At 48.8% G+C, this 19,142-nt stretch overlaps 2 protein-coding genes across 5 annotated transcripts; one reads left to right on the top strand and one right to left on the bottom strand.

Annotated features, from left to right (window-relative positions):
• Positions 1 to 474: 474 nt before the first annotated feature.
• On the top strand, positions 475 to 13,578 carry LOC104359914 (rab9 effector protein with kelch motifs-like). 3 transcript variants are annotated; one of them, XM_042790916.1, is made up of 13 exons: positions 475 to 494; positions 1,155 to 1,331; positions 1,576 to 1,681; positions 2,183 to 2,305; positions 2,849 to 3,068; positions 4,063 to 4,086; positions 4,876 to 4,998; positions 5,558 to 5,745; positions 6,510 to 6,709; positions 7,034 to 7,125; positions 7,446 to 7,500; positions 8,202 to 8,299; positions 8,446 to 8,751. In XM_042790916.1, the coding sequence occupies exons 2-13, from the start codon at positions 1,168 to 1,170 to the stop codon at positions 8,658 to 8,660; spliced, it is 1,608 nt and encodes a 535-aa protein (XP_042646850.1). In that variant the 5' UTR covers positions 475 to 494; positions 1,155 to 1,167; the 3' UTR covers positions 8,661 to 8,751. The 3 variants fall into 3 exon arrangements, with proteins under 3 accessions (XP_042646850.1, XP_032864607.2, XP_032864606.2); XM_033008716.2 differs by lacking the exons at positions 475 to 494; positions 8,446 to 8,751 and adding an exon at positions 13,074 to 13,578 and having other exon boundaries at positions 757 to 1,331; XM_033008715.2 differs by lacking the exon at positions 475 to 494 and having other exon boundaries at positions 757 to 1,331.
• GSTZ1 (glutathione S-transferase zeta 1) lies at positions 9,733 to 19,040 on the bottom strand. Of its 2 annotated transcripts, XM_042790918.1 has the most exons (10): positions 18,962 to 19,040; positions 16,411 to 18,517; positions 15,823 to 15,874; positions 15,042 to 15,109; positions 14,148 to 14,228; positions 13,592 to 13,717; positions 13,010 to 13,085; positions 12,109 to 12,161; positions 10,767 to 10,816; positions 9,733 to 10,126 (listed from the first exon to the last, which is right to left on the bottom strand). In XM_042790918.1, exons 2-10 carry the CDS (start codon positions 16,423 to 16,425, stop codon positions 10,000 to 10,002), a joined length of 648 nt encoding a protein of 215 aa, XP_042646852.1. In that variant the 5' UTR covers positions 16,426 to 18,517; positions 18,962 to 19,040; the 3' UTR covers positions 9,733 to 9,999. The 2 variants fall into 2 exon arrangements, with proteins under 2 accessions (XP_042646852.1, XP_042646851.1); XM_042790917.1 differs by lacking the exon at positions 16,411 to 18,517.
• Between the last annotated feature and the right edge of the window lie 102 nt (positions 19,041 to 19,142).

Below are 19,142 nucleotides of genomic sequence, written 5' to 3'. Positions count from 1 at the left end.
CAGCACTACAGCTGTTTGATTACCATGTGCTCTCTATGAATCCCTGTCCTTGCACTTTGATTTGGGCATATGGCCAAGAGGAAAACTAAGCAACTTGGTGGGGATGCAGGAAGTGGCGTGGAATTTCACTATGTTAGTTCTTTCCCACCCTTTCTGTAATTTTTGTCGTTGGGCTGCAGCAGAAACACTGATCGTGAGCTGCTCTGTGAAAGTCTTGTGGCAGGTTTTGTTGGCCCTGCCTGGGAAGTGGCTCTTCCCCGTTTCAGCTACACACAGAGAATATTGGGTGGCCGAAGCCCTGTTGTCAATTTAGTGGTGTTTGTTTATCAACAGCAGTTTTGAATTTAGCAGAGCTATTCACTGTTACACATGTGGTACTGGATACACAGTGGAGTCTCTGTAGTAACACACAGGCAGATTTAATTACTGTTTGCAAAGCACCTGCCGCCATCCTGCCTCCTCTTCGCGGCAGACCTGACAGCAGAATAAGAGAAGCAAGTCTCACACCTGCTCCTTTTTACGAGAGCTACAAGAAAAACGTACAGATGCCATCATTTAGGCATCGACGAACGAGCAGGGACGCGCGGCCGTGAGCGCCGTTTGCCGCAGAGGCGGGGGGGGGGCCCGGCTGAGGCGGGGGGGGGGGCCCGGCTGAGGCGGGGGGGGGGGGCCCGGCTGAGGCGGGGGGGGGGGCCGGCTGCGCCGCGGCGCCTTAACGGCCGCAGCCTGGGGCGCGTGCAGCCGCCCGCCGCCATGCTGCCCCTCAGCCGCCGGGCCCGGCCCAGGCCGGGGGGCAGCGCCCCGGAGGGCGGCCTCGCCTTCTACGTGCTGTGGGCGCTGCGGGAGCCGCCGCGGCGGCTCGGCAGGTGCGGCCCGGCCCGGCCCGGCCCGGGCAGGGGCAGCCCCGGGGGCTGCGGAGGGGCCGGCTCGGCCCCGGCCTTGCCTAGGGGTGGGCTCCTCGGCGGACCGGGGGCGACCTGCACGCCTCCCCTCTCCCCTCTCCCCTCCGGAGCTGCCCCTGCCCGCGGGGCTGCACTCCCTTCCCAGGATACTGCTTTTTCCCCTGGCATAAATCAAGCCTTTTCATACGTTTTGTTTGACCTTCCATTTTACTCCTGGACGATTATCTTTATTTTTCTTCCCTCCCCTCGAAGCCAGTCCAGCAAGATGGGTTTCCAGGCTTGGCTGCCCGTGCCGTTGCCGAAGCAGCTGGTGGTGTTCGGGCTGGGGGACTGGAGCTGTTACTCGCCGGACACAAGCGTTGCGGTGGACGTGCTGGTGTCCCCGGGCATCGCGCCGCAGCGGATCGGCACGCTGGAGCCCACTCGCAGGTCGTGGCTGGAGCCGGGGTGTCCGGGAAAAGCTGCCTGGTTCTGCTGGTGTCATCCCAAAGCTGCTCAGGCCTGCTGGTCCTCCGCTATGGTGTTTCTCTTTAGGGATGCTTTCAGCTTCCTTTTGGCTGCTTTCAGGGCTGGGTCTTTTTCGGCTTTGGGGTGGTACCAGCTAGCGTGGGAGCAGGAATTTTTCACTGGTCAGTGTCACTTGTGGGCTGAAGACCCATGGTCCCCTGTGCAGGTCTCTGGTGTGGGAAGGCAACTGGAGGACTGATATTTTCATGGCCTCGTTGAAGGACAGGGACAAAGGCAACACTGTGAAGCTTGTTCTGACTGTCAATGGACAGGTAAAAGAACTAACATCCTCCTCTTTTTCTGCCCTGGGTCCCACACGTTGTCATTTCTGAGCTACAGAACTTCCTCTCCCATCCTCTCCTTTTCCTTTTCTTTGCTACTTCAAGATAGAGCCGCCTCGTGGATCTGTTAATGTGTGTCTGTGCTGAGCCTAAGCCCTCTGTGATGCTCTAGGCCTATTCCCTCATTACAGCTTTGCTAAAACACCTCGTGTTGCAGGAGATGGGTAGCAGAGAGTGGTTTACTTCTAGTTCCACTCTTTCCTGGGTCTGTGGTGTTTACACAGTTCATTTATCTTGTGCTGAAGCCGCTGGATTTAGTGTCTCCCAGCCCCTGGCTTTGCTTTTCTTTGTTTATTCTGTTGGTGTTGGAGATGAAAGCTGGGCTATTCCCTTGCTGTCCCTTGCAAGACATCTTTTTGCTCACCCTTTGTGGATGGAGGCCAACACACTTGGTGCATCCTTTTATTCTCACTGTTACTGGTTTTGCCGCAGCTTCTGCGAGGTGTCTCCAGCAGTACACCCACCCACTCCTTCCTCGTCCCAGAGACCACCCAGTCACCAGTACTCACAGCAGATGATATAACCCTTGACCAGGACCTGGAGGATCCTACTGTGGTATGTGTATCTTGGAGCCTTCCTCTTGTTATTTCACCCTCTCCTTTGTATCTTCTCCCTCACTCACAGCTGCTCAGTTGATGTCTAGCAGAAACATTTGCTGCTGCTCTCTTAGTGGAGACCTGGCTAAGCAAGTTTTGGAGGCAGAGATTCACTTGTGCTAAAGAAAGTGATATTCTCCACTGAAATGCCTTTGGAAGTTTTGAATTTAACAGCCCTTGATGGAATGATCAGTCAGCCAGGTTACCCCTAGCACAGATGGCTTTTTTGCCTTTTTGCCTTTCCAGTTGCCTTGTGCTAGCTGTGCCCGTTGCAGCCAGCAGTTTGGAAGTGGACCATTGGGCATGAAGCAGCAGGTAGCTTCATTGCTTAGCATATATTTGGTCGTTGATACAGTTGGCATGCTGGCCCTTAAGACTCAGCTGGAAGACGAGCCTGAAAACAGTCATCACGTGAAATTAATCTCTGGCCCTGTAATAGACACCTCACAGTAGCCTCAAGTCTTTTTCTTCAGGGCTGATTTGGCTGGGACTCTTGTCACAGGTTAAGAGTCAGAGCTCAGAGGTGACAGATGGAGCATCCAGGCCTAGGAGGAAGGACATCTCCCCACCACTGAGGACCCTGGTGGTACCCTGTGCCCTGAAGTCACCATCTGGCAAGGTGGAACCCAATGAGGTCTGGAGGAAGAGTACTGTCCACTCCAAGATGCCCAGGAAAGTTTTATTTGAACCCACAGCATTTGAGAGAGACCTCGATGAAGAAGGTAACTGTGGCAGCTTCCAAGTTTACTTTACAGGTCTTGTCTGAAGGATCTGTCAGTGCTGCTGGGCAACAACTTCCCAGTCCATTTCTCCGTATACCTCCAACGCAAGATGGGCTTGTCTGTCTTGGCTTGCAAAATATGGAGAACTGCTCCTTAGTCCTGGACAAACTGCTTGATGAATTTTTGCCTGTTGGGAAGAGGCCAGAAATAGAACATGGGATACTTTCAGTGCCAATACTCTGTACCATAACATAATGTGCCTATCTCTTCATGTGACTAAAAGTGCTTTATAAATGAAGGCAAGTATCGTTAGCCTTCTTTTACGAAAGAGTAAATTGAGGCACAAGAAAGTTAACTACTGTGACATTCTGTAACCTCTCAAGTAGTCTGTTCATTACCCTACTAACAGCGTACACATGGTCCATAAAAGACATCGGTTATCATTAAAAAACAGATAATATGAAAAGGAATATATGTACAATTAGTATAATTACACTGACTTTTCAGTAGTGAGAAGATAGCTGCCAAGGATTTGGGGAACAAAACCTTTTATTTCTGGAGCATGAATTCCAAGTCAGCTTCAGGGTATGACCAAGTTTGTGTGTGAATGTTTGATGGTAACTCAGTGGTCTCCATGTTAAGTGACTTCTTGGGACTTGGCTTGCTTCTCACAAAGGCAAATATAGCTCCATCATAACGTCACTTCCTCTGTAGGCAGTGTGAGGAGGGGGGAAATGAGCTTCTATCAGAGCAGTAAAATGCAATTGTGACAGCATGATGGCAGTCGAAGTGCCCTGATCTTACCTGTCTTCTACATTTCTTCTGATGAGACTTTCTTCAGGATTCTTGGTCTTACACCTTGTTTGTTGCAGTGAGGTAGCTTTGTGCTGGGGCTTGGGGGAAGGAATGCCAAAGGGCATTCTGGAGCTGAGCACTTTCTAGGGTATGTCTGCTTGCTTCTTTCTTTATGGGGCCATCTCTGTTTCCTCTGCAGATCTGGCAGTGGAGGAGTTGCAAGGTGAGGATCTGGTTCCTAGACCCTGGTTTGTCTTTTCAGTCACTTGGTGATGCCATTCCCTTTAATGTCACAGGCCTCTCATGCTTCATCATTTATCTCCCAGTGATCAAGAATAACAAGTAGGTTGTGTGTATATACTGTTCCTCTCCATGCAATTACCCCCAGTGTAGGTGCTTCCAGTACTGTCAGGCTTTCCAATGCGTCTCTGTAGCCCCTCTGAAACTCACACACACCCTCTGGATGCATAGCCCTTTGAAGGCAAAGGGTAAGATGTGGAATAGACTTTGATTAAAAAGTATTTTTTAGCTTGCTCAGCCAACTGCAGGGGCTTGGGAGAGGAAAGGCGGAGGAACAGAGCAGCATGAGGAATATCTCTGGAAGCAGCTCCAGGCTTCTGGTTGCTGTATCTTAGGCACTAACAAGCTGTTCCTGGGCAGCCCTCCCTCACAAGGAGTAACACGGGGATAGCGCAACCGGGATATCCTTTCTGGGGACAGGTAATCAATATGGGGCATCCAGCCCTGTCTGAAGTGTCAGTCTGCGTGAATCTTACGTTCAGCCAGACTCTTTGCTGTTTCCCTCTGCTAGTGATGTCTCTCCTAGTACAGCCAACAGAAAATCATCCTTGGGGAGCTATGTCTCTTGCCACGCCAGAGGGAAGGGACCTGAGGCCTTTGCCTTCCCATTTCTCCCCCTCTGAGTCTTCAGCTGCCTTGCTCTCCCCAGAAGTGAAGGGAGCTGGCGGTGTCTCATCTGACTGCTCACAGCCCTGTGTTCTCCCCTTGCCAGGCAGTCCCAGCCCACGGTGGTGCCATGCCATGTGCCTCAGTGACCTGGGGACAGCTGTGCTGATCGGCGGAGAAGGTCTCAATCAGCAGTCCTGCAAGGATGCACTCTGGAAGCTGGAAATTGGTGAGGGCTTCAGGGCTATCAAAGGCAGTGGGGGCAGTGGGGCTTGAGGACAATTCATGCAGATGGGAGGGTTTACTCAGGGGTCTGTGCATAGGGAGGGGACAGCAAAGGTCTCACATCTCCTAGTATGGTCACCAGGCTGAGCTGACAGCGTAGTGTGCCATGAGAGGCTGTGGGATTGTATGTGAGAGCCCTCCAGGTACTAAGGTATAAGTTCTGGAAAAAATTGGGTGAGTTTTAAGGGGTAAAAGCAACAGTGCTGTTTGCAGTCTGTGTGTGATGACTGGTGGTGAAGTAAGATACGATTCCAGTGCCTTGCAGCTTTCTGCACCTCACTGATCTTTTCCACCTTACTGTTCCCCATCTAGTTAGTGTTCCTCTTCATTCCTTACACAGAAACATTTCTGTATGAGTCCCCTCTCACACTGAATCAAAGGAGAGGAGGAGATGAAGGGATCAAGGTCTTGAGTAAAGATTTTTATTACATATTCTTTAAATCTGGAGAAATAAGAGAGCATCTTTGAACTCCCATACCATCTGTCTGGTGTTGATCCCACAGACAGTGATTTCTGGCTCCCAGTGGCTTTCCAGCAAGAAAACTCCATGCCATTGTGCTTGCGTGGTCACACAGCTACCTATGACCCAGACACCAAGCGTATCTACATATTTGGGGGTATAAGAGAGGACAAAGACTACAGTGGCATCTACATTCTGGACACAGTCACCTGGAAATGGCTCCTCATGGCTGTAAGTACTGCAGCTCTTCAAAGACAAAAGCACAAGAGGGGTGTCCTGTCTGAATGTGGCAACTGATGTGCCTGTATCCTTACTCTAGTAGTCCTGGTTCACTGTTGCTGCAGGTTGTCTGAGCTGCTTAGTTGTGATTGACAGACATAAGAAGGCTATGTTGAAGGGCCACAAGCTTGGCAGAAACCAGGGGCTGTGCCTACAATGAATGAAGCAAGGTGAAAAAATGGTTGCTGCAGAGTGCTGTGTCTGACCCAGGTCATGGGTGGGAGGTACTATACAAGTGGCAGATAGAAATGGCTTCTCATTTAATGTGGTGCTGTTGAGAGCTGCACTGGATGCTGAGGTGAAGAGCTGGTCTTCTTGAATCAGAGACTGCTCTGAGCACAGCGGATCTCTGAGCTCTTCAGTTGCCTATCATGTCCTTGCAGAGGGCCCTCTCAGGAAGGGTCTATCTGTCTCTTTTCTGGCTAAATCACAAGACAGCTTTTACAGAATAAGTGTGGATGAGATCTTTCTGTTCTCTGTTGTCTTCTGAGAAAGCAAGGGTAGGAGGTTGACTTCCTTCTCTCATCAGAGCATTCTGGTGGTGCAGAGTACACAAAGGATGTACTGTCTGCCTGTGTGGCAAAGATCTGGCTGGGGAGCCAACAAAGTGAAAACTGAGACTTACCAAACTTACTGGATGATGTGGGCCCCTTTCATACGGGTCATGCAGCAAATAATGCACTTCTTGTAACAAATTTATGTTGAACTTTTTCCAGGCTAAAGGGAGGATGCCAGCGCTTACCTACCACAGTGCAAGTATCTACCGCAAGGAGCTCTTTGTTTTCGGAGGGACTTTGCCCAAAAAGGCATCACTGGCAGTTGGACCCTGCAGCAATGTGCTCTATGTGTTCAATCCAGAGCATGAAATTTGGTACCAACCCATCTCAGAAGGGGAGAAGCCTCTACCTAGGTTTGGGTGAGAGTGCTCTTATTCCAGCCCTCCAAAATAGAGCACGAAATCTCTGCTCACCTGCCCTCCCACCCCAGTATAATTTCCTAAATACTAGGCAATTGTTCTCCACAGTTTGCTCCTTAAGATAGGGCTATGATTTGAGCAATGTGACTCCCAGTACCTCCTGTCATGAATCCTGACGGGATTCTGTCCTTGGGCTGTGGTGACTGGGGGTAGGGGCAGGTGTAGACTGAAGCTATGGCAGCCCAATAGCAGAAGCCAAGGCTAAAACATCAGTTTTGGGAACTTGCTGAGGATACTTTGTTCACTTGCTGCTTCTTTGCCCAGGCATTCAGCTACTCTACTGAAGAACAAGCTGCTGATTTTTGGGGGTCGGAGGACTTCTCTCTACCTCAGTGACATGCACATCCTGGATCTGGGTAAGAAAGCCTGTGCCAGGTGGATGCCTTGGGGGAAGGTCTGTTCTAAGGCAGGGACTTGGGGAATGAGGCATGCTTGATGGGAAGGTAGCATTAATGTTGTAAAAACTCCTGACTAGGCAACAGAGATAGAAAACTGGGGTAGAAAACCCTTTCTGGTGTAAGAGGGGAGGGAATGGGGAAAAACAAGAGATTGCTTTTTTGGAAGAAGCTGGGTAACAGAGAATGCACATTGGTGATGTGGCAGAGCGTGGAAGTTTTTGTCTAGTAATGAGGCTGAGCCTTTTGGATGTTTCACCTGCTTTTCCCCTGGCTGTCAGGTTTCATGGAATACATACCAGTGCCTCTCCTCGCAGGACAGCCTTCTGCACGTTGGTGAGACCCTATTGCAGACCCAGGAGCTATCTTCTTCCTCTTTCCTTTCTCTTTGAAGCCAGGTTTAAACTGTGCTTGTGATCAGACCCAGTTGCATATCTCTGTCCCACCAGTCAAAGTACAGCGGGTGGCCCCTCTCCTGTGGGACCAGAGATTCCTGTGCTGTCCTAGTTGGTGCCTGTAGTATAGAGGGGGTGTAGGCCCCTTAATCTCCCTGGAAATCTGCCTTTCAGGCTAGGGCAAGTTTTCCGCCGTGTGCTAGTGAGCTGCATTGCCTGCTCTTTGGTCTCCACAGTACCTGGAGTACAACAGACACACAGAAAGGAAGAAACTCTCGTACCAGGATTATGCTGTTCCTAAAGGGACACTATTGCCCACTAGAACAATGACCTAAATCAGACCAAAGTCCAGATAGCCTGCTATCTCACCCCATAGAGCAAAACATAGGAGTTTTGATAGCTCCTTCTGAGATAATGAGGTGCTTCTCAGACCTGATTATGGCCTGACCTGCAGAGGCAAACAAATGGCTCTTTCAGGGTTATTCAGCGAGTCAGGGCAGAAGAGAAGCAGAAGTTAATTTCCTTTTTTGAAGCTTAAGCCCCCAGCCTCCTGCTGAAGTCTGCTCACCCCTGCCCATTGCTGACTGAGGCAACCCCAGCAGGTTTTGCTGTATTCACCTTTCGGCTTTGCTTTGGTTGCAGTTTTCATGCAGCTCTGGCTGTGTCAGACCAGAAGGTTCTGATCAGCGGAGGCTGCAATGCCAGGGGAGCCCTGCAGGATGCCTTTGTCTTCCACCTAGGTGAGTGACTCTCCCTCCCCGTTTCCATAGCTAAAGGTGACTATGGAGTTGCAGTGGTGTTTCTGAATACTTCGTTTGATGCACTTGTTTCATCCCTTGCATGAGGAATAGGCTTGTCGGTATTGATAGCCCCCCTTCTACTTCAGATACTCTTTCGTGGAGCACAGTCATCCACCACGACCTCTGCTCTGTGCCCCGAGCTGGCCACACATTGCTTGACCTGACTCCTGCCCACCTGATGGATGTGGACAAGGAGAACAAAGAGGAGCATAACCTGCGCACGGTGTTGGTCTTTGGGGGATCCAATTGTGCTGGGACCTTTTACAACAGCACAGTCAAGATTCAGCTGGACCTAGGATAATGCACAATACTCAGAATGAGCCTGGAACAGCAAGGGCTCTTTACCAGCCTGAACACAGATGTTGTAGATGGCAATAAATGTGTCCAAGCAACGTGGCAGTCCAAATATTTATATGTAGGTGAATACTACCTTGGCAGAAGAGATCATGGGTTTGTAAAGTCTTTCTGAAAGCCGTGAGTATTGTTCTCTTAGGGCAGATGATCTACAGCATCAGACTGGCAGAAATTCCCTCCCATATTCCTGGCCTTGGTACCTGGGCTTGGGTGCCAAAACATTCAGTGGGATCTGAGCTGAGCCTCCACAGGAACACAGGCTTCTGGGTTTCCCTTCTTGCCCTACAGGTTTCTGGGCTGGAATTCCCAGGTTGCTTTCAGCTCGGAAGGTGACTCAGGTATTGGGTTTCATTTGTGATAAGTGGAATAGGATTTACTCCTGCTGCCGGGAAGCTCCTTGCAGTGAAAGTACAGGCATGATTCTGGTTTGGAGGGAATGTGGGTTGGGATTCCCCTGGGCAATAGTCTGCAGCTGAGGACTAGGAAAACACCTAGAGCAGTGTCTGGGGATGGAAAAAGGAAGAAAACTTCATCCTTTTCAGCATATGGGAGTGAGCTGGTTGTGTCTTGCTGACTATGGCACAACCACCTAGCTTTGCTCTAGCCAGACATCTATTATAAATTCCACAAGACTGCTGCTAGACATAAGGAAGAGATACAAATCAGCTGTCCCAGGTCGTAATGCTCTTATCATTGCAAGGGGTGGCAGAGTTGCTGACTGTTGGCTCGTGCAAGACCCGTGGGACCCAACAAGGGTTAGGATTAAGCTGTCTTCTGTCAGAGACTACCTCTTGCTGTTTATATCCATGGCACTGATGACTGTGCCATAGTTCTGAGGCAGCTGCAAGGACAAGAAGGCCTGCAAGGTTAGTAGCACACTGTGTACACTGGTTCCCTGATGCTCTTTCTGTAGGTGTAGAAGGAAGCAGCCCCTGTGGGGAGTCCAGAACTGGTTCAATGCCTCACAGTTGTTTGTAGCCACGTTCCCCAACCCAAAGTCATACAGGGTGGACTTATGATAATTATGGATGCTTTTGCTTTAATCTGCTTCATGGAGATACATCAGGTAGAAAAAACATAAACATAGTCAGAAGTAGCTGCAAGCTTTCCAACACAGACATAGCTCCTGTAAGTCATCCAGGCTACTTCTAGGTCCTCTGTCCTTCTCACAGATGAAAGTGAGACAATAGTACTAGGGCTTCCTGCTGGCACTAAAGTCTTACTTAAGCTGTAGCTGTTGTCCTCTCTGACGCTCCAGCTTACTTGATTTAATGAGTAGAAGGGCTTCAAGCTCTCAGCTCTGCAGGAGTATCTGGCTGCCGGGATGGGTGGCTTACTTTGAATGCCTCTAACTCCAGGAGAGCTTTGTTTATTCTGGATATTGTGGGATATGGGCCCATGTCCACTTTGAATCTGTAAAAGGAAAAGAGTTTGTGAGGTGCTGTGAATCAGACAGCCAGAGCAGCAGTGAGCAGATGGTCAGAGCAGTGTGCTGTGCCGGCCCAGTATGGGAGAATCTCACAAGCTGGGGTACATTTGCATTAACAGAAAAGTTTAATCCTTGTAGGTTTAAAAACAAATGCTAGAGGAAGGGTTAGTTAGTTCCATCTTCACTAGGCTTTTACATAGTGTGCAGCACAGGGTAGGAAAGCACTATGCTTTTCCTGGGAATCGCACAGCCACTACTTGCATAGGTTTCAATCTTTCAACAAATATAGTCAGATTAATCTTTTCCCTGTGTGCAGTGTAAATATAGGGCAAACAGGGAGAGAGGATGTGGAGTGCAGGCAACCTCAGATTTTCTAAGGACATAGATCAGGTTTCTTCCAGGGGCCTCTGAGAAGAGAGCACAGCTCCATATTTACAAGAGATTCCAAAAGACACAGTATGTATGACATAGGAAAATGAATGCAGAGAAGAATCCATAACTGGATAGGGCAGGAAGGAGGGATTCTTTCCTAACAGGCACAAGGAGCAGCAGAAGGTAAGATCTGACAGCCCAGCACCAGGAGTAGGTACGCCTGAAGAGTGCCTCAAGCTTAGCCTTAATTACCTTTCAGCATTGAAAATTTGAGGCACCAAGCACAGATCAGCCATGGAAACCTGCAAATGTAGCAGAGAAAAGGAGTCAGAGTAAATCAGAGCCTGTCCCATCACGCTTCACTGTGGTGGCAGGCTTTAAGAACAGGATATAAATTATTTATCAGCCAGTACATAGGAGTTGTCACAACAATCTCATTCTTTAATCCAGCATTAATAATATGACAGTGGTACAAGGAAAGGAACTTCATAGCAGTCACTAGCAGAAGAAGCCTTCAGCCTTTAGGGAGTCCCATGTTTACTAGCTGATCATGATGACCTCAAGGACACAGTGCTTCTGTGGCAACTGCCTCTGAGCAAACAAGTCTGCTGGCAAACTGTGGAGGGAGGTGGGAGTTTGCATGGCTGGAAAAAGATGAGTAAATTTTGTTTGTTTGCTTTGCAGGAGTATCAACCAGCTCCTGCCAAAGTCAAGACCTGATATGTGATAGGGTCTTTGCACACAGGCTCAGGGACTCGCAATCTGAAGAGACGATTCAAGGACAGCTAGGTGCCTATCTGCACAGAGGCAGCTGTCCCCACTCCACCCCTTGGTCACAAAGCTCTGAGTGCCTTTCAGAACACACATTATTCTCTAGTGTAAGATCTCTAACTAGCCTTTTCCCACCAAGGGCTCCAGTTCCATATGGCTCCTACTAGACAATCCTCTGCATCACAGGGTATTGCAGGAGCTTTCATTTCTCTCAGGCTTTTATAGGAAAGATCCAATTGCCCGCCAAACAGCGCTACTAAATGGCAGAGGCCTCAGTGACCTCTAGCTTGGTGAGGGTCAGAACAGCTTGTATGTGAGCTCTCTCAGGTCTGTCCATGTTAAAACTGGACAAACGGAGCAGAAACATACAGTACAACTCGGTTAAAGGTTAAACCTTTAACCCATGGCTGGGCTTAAGCCAGGACAGTTCCATACAGCAGAGCTAAGAACTGAACCTGGGTTTCTTGAGCCAAGCTTTGCCCCTGTGACAGGACACTCGGAGCTCCAAATCTCTTAAAAGATTAAAAATATATAATCTGTTTCCCCAGACTCTAGTAATAGCCAGATACTACATACAGCTGCACAATCTCGCCATCAGCAGGTTATAGGCAGGGACAAGTAAACATTCCTGTAACTATCTGCAAGTCAGTAATGGCCTAAGTAGGATCCATGCAGCTGTTTTTCTTACAGTGAAGGCACCGCATGTAACTCCAGGCACAGGATGGGGTTGTGCTGTGTCTCCGCAACTGATTTCCTTTCCTATTTTATGGAATAAACTGTTTTCAGTTCTCCAGTGGTACATAACACTCTCTGAGATACTTACTTCATCCCCCACACAGTAGCGCCCAGCAGTGTGGTGCAGAATCTGCTCCAGCGCTGTCAAGAGAGGTGGTATACTGGAGTGAGGCATTGGAAACTCAGTTGGAAGGGACACCAAAGACCTTCTAGACTGGGAATTATGAACAAGGTCATTTTGACTCTGAGATGAATATCAAAAAGCAATCTGGGACAGAAGCTAGAAGGAACAGAAATCTTGCAACAGCATAGTTATGAAAGTCTTCAGGGTTCTTCAGCTTTGTGGAACCCAGGGCAATTTCAGCTGCTTCACGCAATGCACCTGAAATGCTAAGAGGGCAATTTAGAGATATGTGAGCGGGGAGGGAAAAATGCAAAGTTTCAGCCAGTTTCCTTCTGTCCAGGAGTGAAGATGGGACTGCCATTCTAGCACGTAGGGGAAAGGGTTTTGAGGAAAAAAACCCACCCTATTTCTCCCAGGGAGGTAAAGAAACTCTGATACTTGCTAGATTCTCTAGGAGTTTGTCATCGGATATTTTTTTTGTCTGATTACAAAGACTTATAGACTGGTAGAACTTTAAGCAAAAGGCACCAGTTTGGGAGAAGCTGGGTGGAAAGGAGAAGTGCTGTCAGCCCTCATGCTTCAGGGTGAATCAACTGCTGTGGTATACAGGGTGGCCTCAGGCTTCCCCTCTTCCATGCGCAGTAGTGGAAGCACCCTGTGGACAGCATCTTTCCTATGAGACCCTGGAGATCTACCAGTCCTGGACTCTGGGCAGGAAGAGCACTGTCTCTGACAGTGGGGCAGGACCCCAGTACACCAGCCTAGGGAGATCGGTTGCTCTGCTTGAAGAGGAAAGTAGGACCTCAGCAGTGGAGCATTTTGAAGGGTCAGTTGAAGTGCTGATCATTTCGGATGTGGGACGTACCTTGAAAGCCAGATGCAATGCAGTTCTGAGCCCATTCCATTTTTTTCTCCCCCATTTGTTTCAGGATGCTCAGGTTCTGCAAATGCAAGCGACCTCCAGGTTAGATTGACTGTTGCAGACTGGATCTTGCCCGAAGCCTCATCCAGTGGAGAAGGGAGAGGAGGAGTTGCCAAGCCTGAACCCCCAGCCTGAGCTCAGCCCTGACCTCACCCTCGCCAAATCATGCACCCTGCTGTATCTCTCTTGGGACTGTCCTTCTGTAACAGCTGCCAGGATATCCCTTTGCGTTTGTCACTTGTCTTCTTCCTAAAACATCCTAGATCCAGAAGTGAAACCATATGGGTTCAGCTGTTTCTGGAAAGAACCCTGGGGTGCTATAGGATTTTCTCTGTACGAAATACTGCATTGTTGCCATTGGCAAATCAGGCAGAGGCTGAGCAGACATTTCATCTGCTAACACAGTCTTAAGGTCTGCCACTCTATTGGCAGGCAACAACTTAAAGAGACTGAGCTTTTCAGAGATACAGTCTCCTGGAAACCTGTCCTGGTTTTCCCATTTGCATGGATGTGACAAGACAATACCTGGAGTGGCTGAATGCCAGAGACAATGTGATCAGCGATCATTCTGACTTGGGCTCTCTTCTTCAGATCTTGGGGCAGAAGCCTGGGGTTAGGGTGGGTGTCTTCTAGGTAATGAATTATAGCTAGCTGTAATGAACAAAGAGATAAGGGGAGGTCATTCTTGGAAAGCCAAGGAAAAGTTCACCTCCTGAACATCTGGGAAAGGGGGGCTGATCCAAGAGAATACAACAGCTTTTGAATGAAGTTTGTTACCAATCCAAGCTACAGAATATCTCCTTTGATGTCTGCTTGGGACCTTCTTGTCATTTAGCCCAGATGTAACTTCAGCAAGCCCTGGCACAGCCATCTAAGTCAGACTACAAATTGTTCAGTGAAAGCTGAATTGAGAAATCCTTGACAGCAGTTTCCCAGCAGAGGCTATGTACTATTTCTGCCCCCAGGTGGGATTGTGTGTCACAAATGCCATCTCTTTTCCCATGCACAGATGAGAGCTTTGGGGGAAAAGATGGGGCAAAGCCATTGGGAATGGTTAACAGGGATGTGGCTAGTAACTCACAGACTGAGAAAGAGTGATGCCATCAATTTTCAGGGCTGGGACTTGCTGCATTGGATTCAGTGCCTTGAATTCAGCAGAAAACTGTGGAAACAAACCTGAGATTATTGCAACAAGAAATTCTTCCTTGTTTTCTTCTCCTAGAACCCAGTTACCAAATGATTTTATTTCTTTTACCTGGCTTTTCCCTCTACCTCAGTACTAATATTTGCAGTAAGTTATGCTGTACTATTAGCCTACAGCAAGTTCTCACTGGGGCTCAGGGATCCCTACATCCAGGGCCAGACTTCCTTACCTCTTGACAAACCTTCAATACAAATCTCAGGATGAGTGGTACTGCAGCAGTGTCACTATTACTGTTCTAGTTCTCCAACTCTGTCTTAGCCCATATTGGCACAACGAGCTGGTGGAACTACTAGGTGCACAGCTCTATGCTATGACCCTCCAGATAAGTTCTCAGTGAAGATCTCTTCTGGCAACCCACCCTTTCCTTTGGCAGACCCTCTGCAGCCCTTTGCTATATCATTTAGTATGTTTTGGACACACACACTTTCTGGTGCTAACTGAATGTGGTTGAGTCTGTGTTTAAACTGCCGTGCGGCTTCTCTTAAGTCTGTGCAACAGGTATGCTCATTTATATCATGCTAAGCAGGAGTCAGAGATCTTCAGCTTTATGAAATGCAGTCACATGGTTGAGGAAAAGACCTTTAGTCTCCTGCAGTCATCTTCTCTTCTCTTGCATGCCAGGGAATACTGGCAGAAAGTAACTATTTATTGCAGAGAAATGGTGAGGAATTCAGTGACTTTGCCTGTGAACTTTCAAGTGCTAATCCCAATTCTCCTAATGATCCCCAAATTCAATCCCCCTGAAGAGAGCAATGGTAGCTGTATCCTTACCTGCTGGCCCCCATCCTTCAGGAGGTTCACTGGCACCAGGTCATAGGAAATTCCTTTCAGAGCCAGTGCTAGGGAGAGCAGAGTGTACAGCTTCAGACAGGCATACAGTTTTCATTGATAATGGGATCAGGAAAATGTTACCATCTCCATTTGAAAAAACGATGGCTTTAAAACCAAAAAAGATCCTATCCCTCAAGAAAGGTGGCCTGAGTCCACTGAGAAGACAGTGCTCTGGCAAATGAGGGACCAAAGGACTAAAGATCAGTCCTGGCAAAACCACTGCATTTTTCAGAAGCTTTACCTCTCTTTGCGGCACAACCCTTCCTGATTCGTCTTACAGAGTGCAGGGTGCTCTCTGCTCACCTGCAAAACCTTGCGTAAGACTGTCTCAGTACAAGTAGGGACCATTCCCAGCCCTGCTTAGCTCTCAAGACCTAGGCAGACCAGAGTCTGAGGCAGTATCTGTGTGAAATAAGAGTGCAGGGCCCCTCTAGATAATGTGGAAGAAACAGCCATCTGTATCACCTTAGCTTTACAAAAGGAGTAATTCCCTGTAACTAGCTGCAGGCTGAGTGAAGCCCTCCTGTCTGTTCCTCTCCTTCCCCCCTGCTCCAGGTAAACTGTGGTATTCCCTTCCCTCCCACTCGGGAAATGCCTCACACTTCCAGGTTCCTGTTTGCTGATCTCTCTCTTTATCAGTGACTGATTAATCGGGTTAGTGAAGCAGAGGATACCGCAAAAACACCAATCCAATAAAAGAGAGATCAACACTGGATCTTACCAATTCTCACTCTCCAAGAGCACGAACTTCGGAAATAGCTATAAAGTATCGGCTGAAAAGAGAGATAAAGTGGTTATATGGTGGAAACACCAGAGTATTGCAAGGAGAACAATGCATGAACAGAAGGAATTTCAGGAACTGTAAAACAGGGAAGAACAATGTTTGGGGGAGAGAGGTCTCCTTTCTGAAAGTGACTTTCTGAAAGTACCTGGGTGTAGCAAAGATCACTGTCTTTCATGCTGGCCCTCTGAATACTTAGTTGTGCCTGATGCTTCTGGGAACGCACAAGTGATCTTAAAATTATCCCCTACAAATCTTCCCTCTTTGTCTCTATCAGATGTTGCTGACTTCTATCCCATCTTAGATTTTTTAAACAAATTTCCCATTGATCGTGCCGAGCATCTGCACTGAGTATTTGCGCTGCATGAAATAAGCTTTTCCAGCCATGCAGGGCAGGGCCAGGCCTCTTTCCAAACACAAAGAGCTCCTGCTGTTTGAGATGAAGGTCAAGAGGGCAGACAATTTCTCTCTACCTGAACTCTAGCACCAAGGAAGCTTTCCCGGACCCTTCCACCCTCCAACTCTCACCTTTTCTGATGCCATGGTCAGTGTATGCAATCTACTCCAGGAAATAAAACCAAGCTCTTTGTTTTCCCTTTTAACTCAGCTGAGATGGGGGAAGGCTTCTTGCCTAAAGCCAATGAGAAAAGGACTATGCCCCCAAATCTGTGCCCAGGACACAAAAACCAGCCAGTCAGATTCAATCCTGAGCGACTGCAGTCAGCTGCATCAGCATGCCTGTGTGTTCTGCTGCAGCACCAGCCCTGATAGCGGAACGATTGACCAGCTTTGAGGTTGGAAGCACATTTAGGAACCATCCTTATTTCCCTAGTTTTTTGTCCATAAATAAATAAGGTATCTAGAGAACCTGTCAGGCTCTCAGCAGTTGCCAGTGAAGAAATACAGCCCTAGGGAACAAACAAGGAAAGCAAAGCCACATGCAGAATTTCTATTTCACTAAGGAATGACTGCCAGCTCCCTGAGCAGAGGCTGCCCTTCCGGGGGGGTCCCTTAGGGTCCTCCTGTAGCCCTCCTGCCATCAGTACCAGCCAGTGCAGAGTTTTCTACATTGCAGGCCTGGGAGAGGCTGTTACTCTGCTCCTGGGCCAACTCTGTGCAAAATATGAAGCTCACTTCTTTGTGTTATGGTCTTTTATTTCCACACAGGAAACTGGTACTCATGCATATCTCCAAATAAACCCGTAATCATGTCTCCCATTCCCTCCATAGCTCCCATGGCATGCCAGGGATCAGTCTGTGTCACTACCCTCCAAAATGCATAGAAATTATACCAGAGACCAACAGCAAGGCAGAAAAAGGCTGGGATTTACTCACAGACCCACAACCTGTCAACAGAAAACCAAAGAGGCCCCAAGGATCTCTGTGCTCCAGTCTTTGTAAAATTGATGCTTCTCTTGCAGTTTAGATTGGTTTAAGTAACTTTAAATGAGGTATGCATATGTTTAAATTACTCTAGTCAAAGTTTACTGGCTTATAAGTAAGGAGGGAAGTGATGGCAGTATTGACAACACTTTTGCAGACAAAGTACTGATTCTCTTAAATTCTCTGTTTCTGGAATCAGGGCATTAGAAATCTCACCTATGTGTTTTTGTTTGGTTTTTTTTTTTTTTTTTTTTTTTCAAATGTCTAGCTTGCTGGGTTGCAGGGAAAGAAACAGAAATTATGACTTCGAAAGGGAAACATAGCATTCATGACATACTATTTTTACTTGGTTTTCATGGGGACCTTGCTGATGATTTTTTGGCTCATAAATTCATGTCCTTTACCACATCTGTTTTGGACTTTGGCCTCTCAGCTGGCAGAGACATTTCCCCTAATCCTCTGTACAGTTCTGTGTTGGTTTTGCAGCCTGTGCTGTCATCTGTAATAAACTGTGCTAAACTAATTTCTTCGCTTTGTAATTTCAATGCCCTGAGGGATTTCACCAAAAAGAACATGGAAAACAACCCATCCCTCAGCTGGGAACTGTGTCTCCAGAGGCTGGGGCCTGGAGCTGTCTCCAGGCAAAACAATCAGCTAAGTAAAGACTAGAGACATCAGGAGTGTTTTGTCCTCAGTGGACAGGTCCCAGACTGATACTCTATCTGGTCTTCCTCAGAGGAAGAGCTGAGCACAGGCCAGGGAAGTAGCAGGTAAGAACTGCCTCCATTTACAACCCAATAGGGTACAATCCCTATGAACTACAGGTTAGAGCGGTTGGAGCTGGGAGGATGGCAGGAAGGCAGCATTTGCTTGATGTCTACAGCGATTTCTGATTTGGTTCTATTTTCATATCCAGCATCAGTGGTGCAGTGATGAATGTTTGGGTTTAAATCCCAATCCAGAGTAAAACATCTGGGAAACACATTTTGTTGGTTTAGAAGCTGGAAAAGACACCCCAAGCTTTGTGCACTGAGCTCTCAGGTTTCCAAGCCAGTGCTCTGCTGTGTGTTTTCCTGCAGATACCACCTCTTCCCAGCTTATATTTGGGATGCACTTGGAAACGCAAAGCCTTTCACCTGTTTCTTGAGACCCACCACGCCAAGCAGTCTGCCCACATGGGACACGAGAGAAAACTGTTCCTTGGACGCCTGCGGAGGGGAAACCTCAGTGTCTGAAAGGCATCAATAGCGTTCTGCTGGGTTAAAATATAAGGGTATAAGCAGAAGGCACAGATTTGCTCTTACATATCTCTGCAGCAGGTGTTGGTGTTAACAGCTCACATGGGTAAACTACCTTAAGTGAACACCACCAGTGTTTTGAAAGGCATTAGTTTTATTTAGCATGGGGGCAAATTCCTTGCTCTCCACTGAGAGACGCGGGTGCAGGCCGAGGCTGAGGGCATCTATTTCAGCGATGCTGTGCACGGGGTCGCAGTGCCCCCGGTAACCGCCCCCCCGGCCCCTCCGGAGCCCGGGTCACCAGAGCCTGCCGTGGGCCGGCGGGCGGCAAGGCTAAACCGAGCAAGGCCCTCGCCGGCGGAGGGCGGCGAGCCGCCGCCCCGAGCCCGCTCCCTCCAGCTCCCCTCCCGCCCGGCGGGGACGCTCCGGACGGAGACCGCGTTGCCTGCAGCGCATACCTTGGCCGCGGCAGAGCTCATCCTGCGCGGGGGCCGCGCTCACCCCCCCGCGGGGGCCGCGGTGCCGGGCGGGGGCCGCGGTGCCGGGCGGGGGCCGCGGTGCCGGGCGGGGGCCGCCCCCTCTCCCTCGGCGCTCGGCCGCGGCCTCGTCCGCCAGCTCCCCGCCGGGACTACATCTCCC

Source organism: Tyto alba, unplaced genomic scaffold (genome assembly GCF_018691265.1).
Source record: "Tyto alba isolate M040663 unplaced genomic scaffold, T.alba_DEE_v4.0 Super-Scaffold_18, whole genome shotgun sequence".
Taxonomy (NCBI): Eukaryota; Metazoa; Chordata; class Aves; order Strigiformes; family Tytonidae; genus Tyto; species Tyto alba.
The sequence above is the reverse complement of the archived record's forward strand: the minus strand, read 5'-3'. Positions and strand labels throughout refer to the sequence as shown.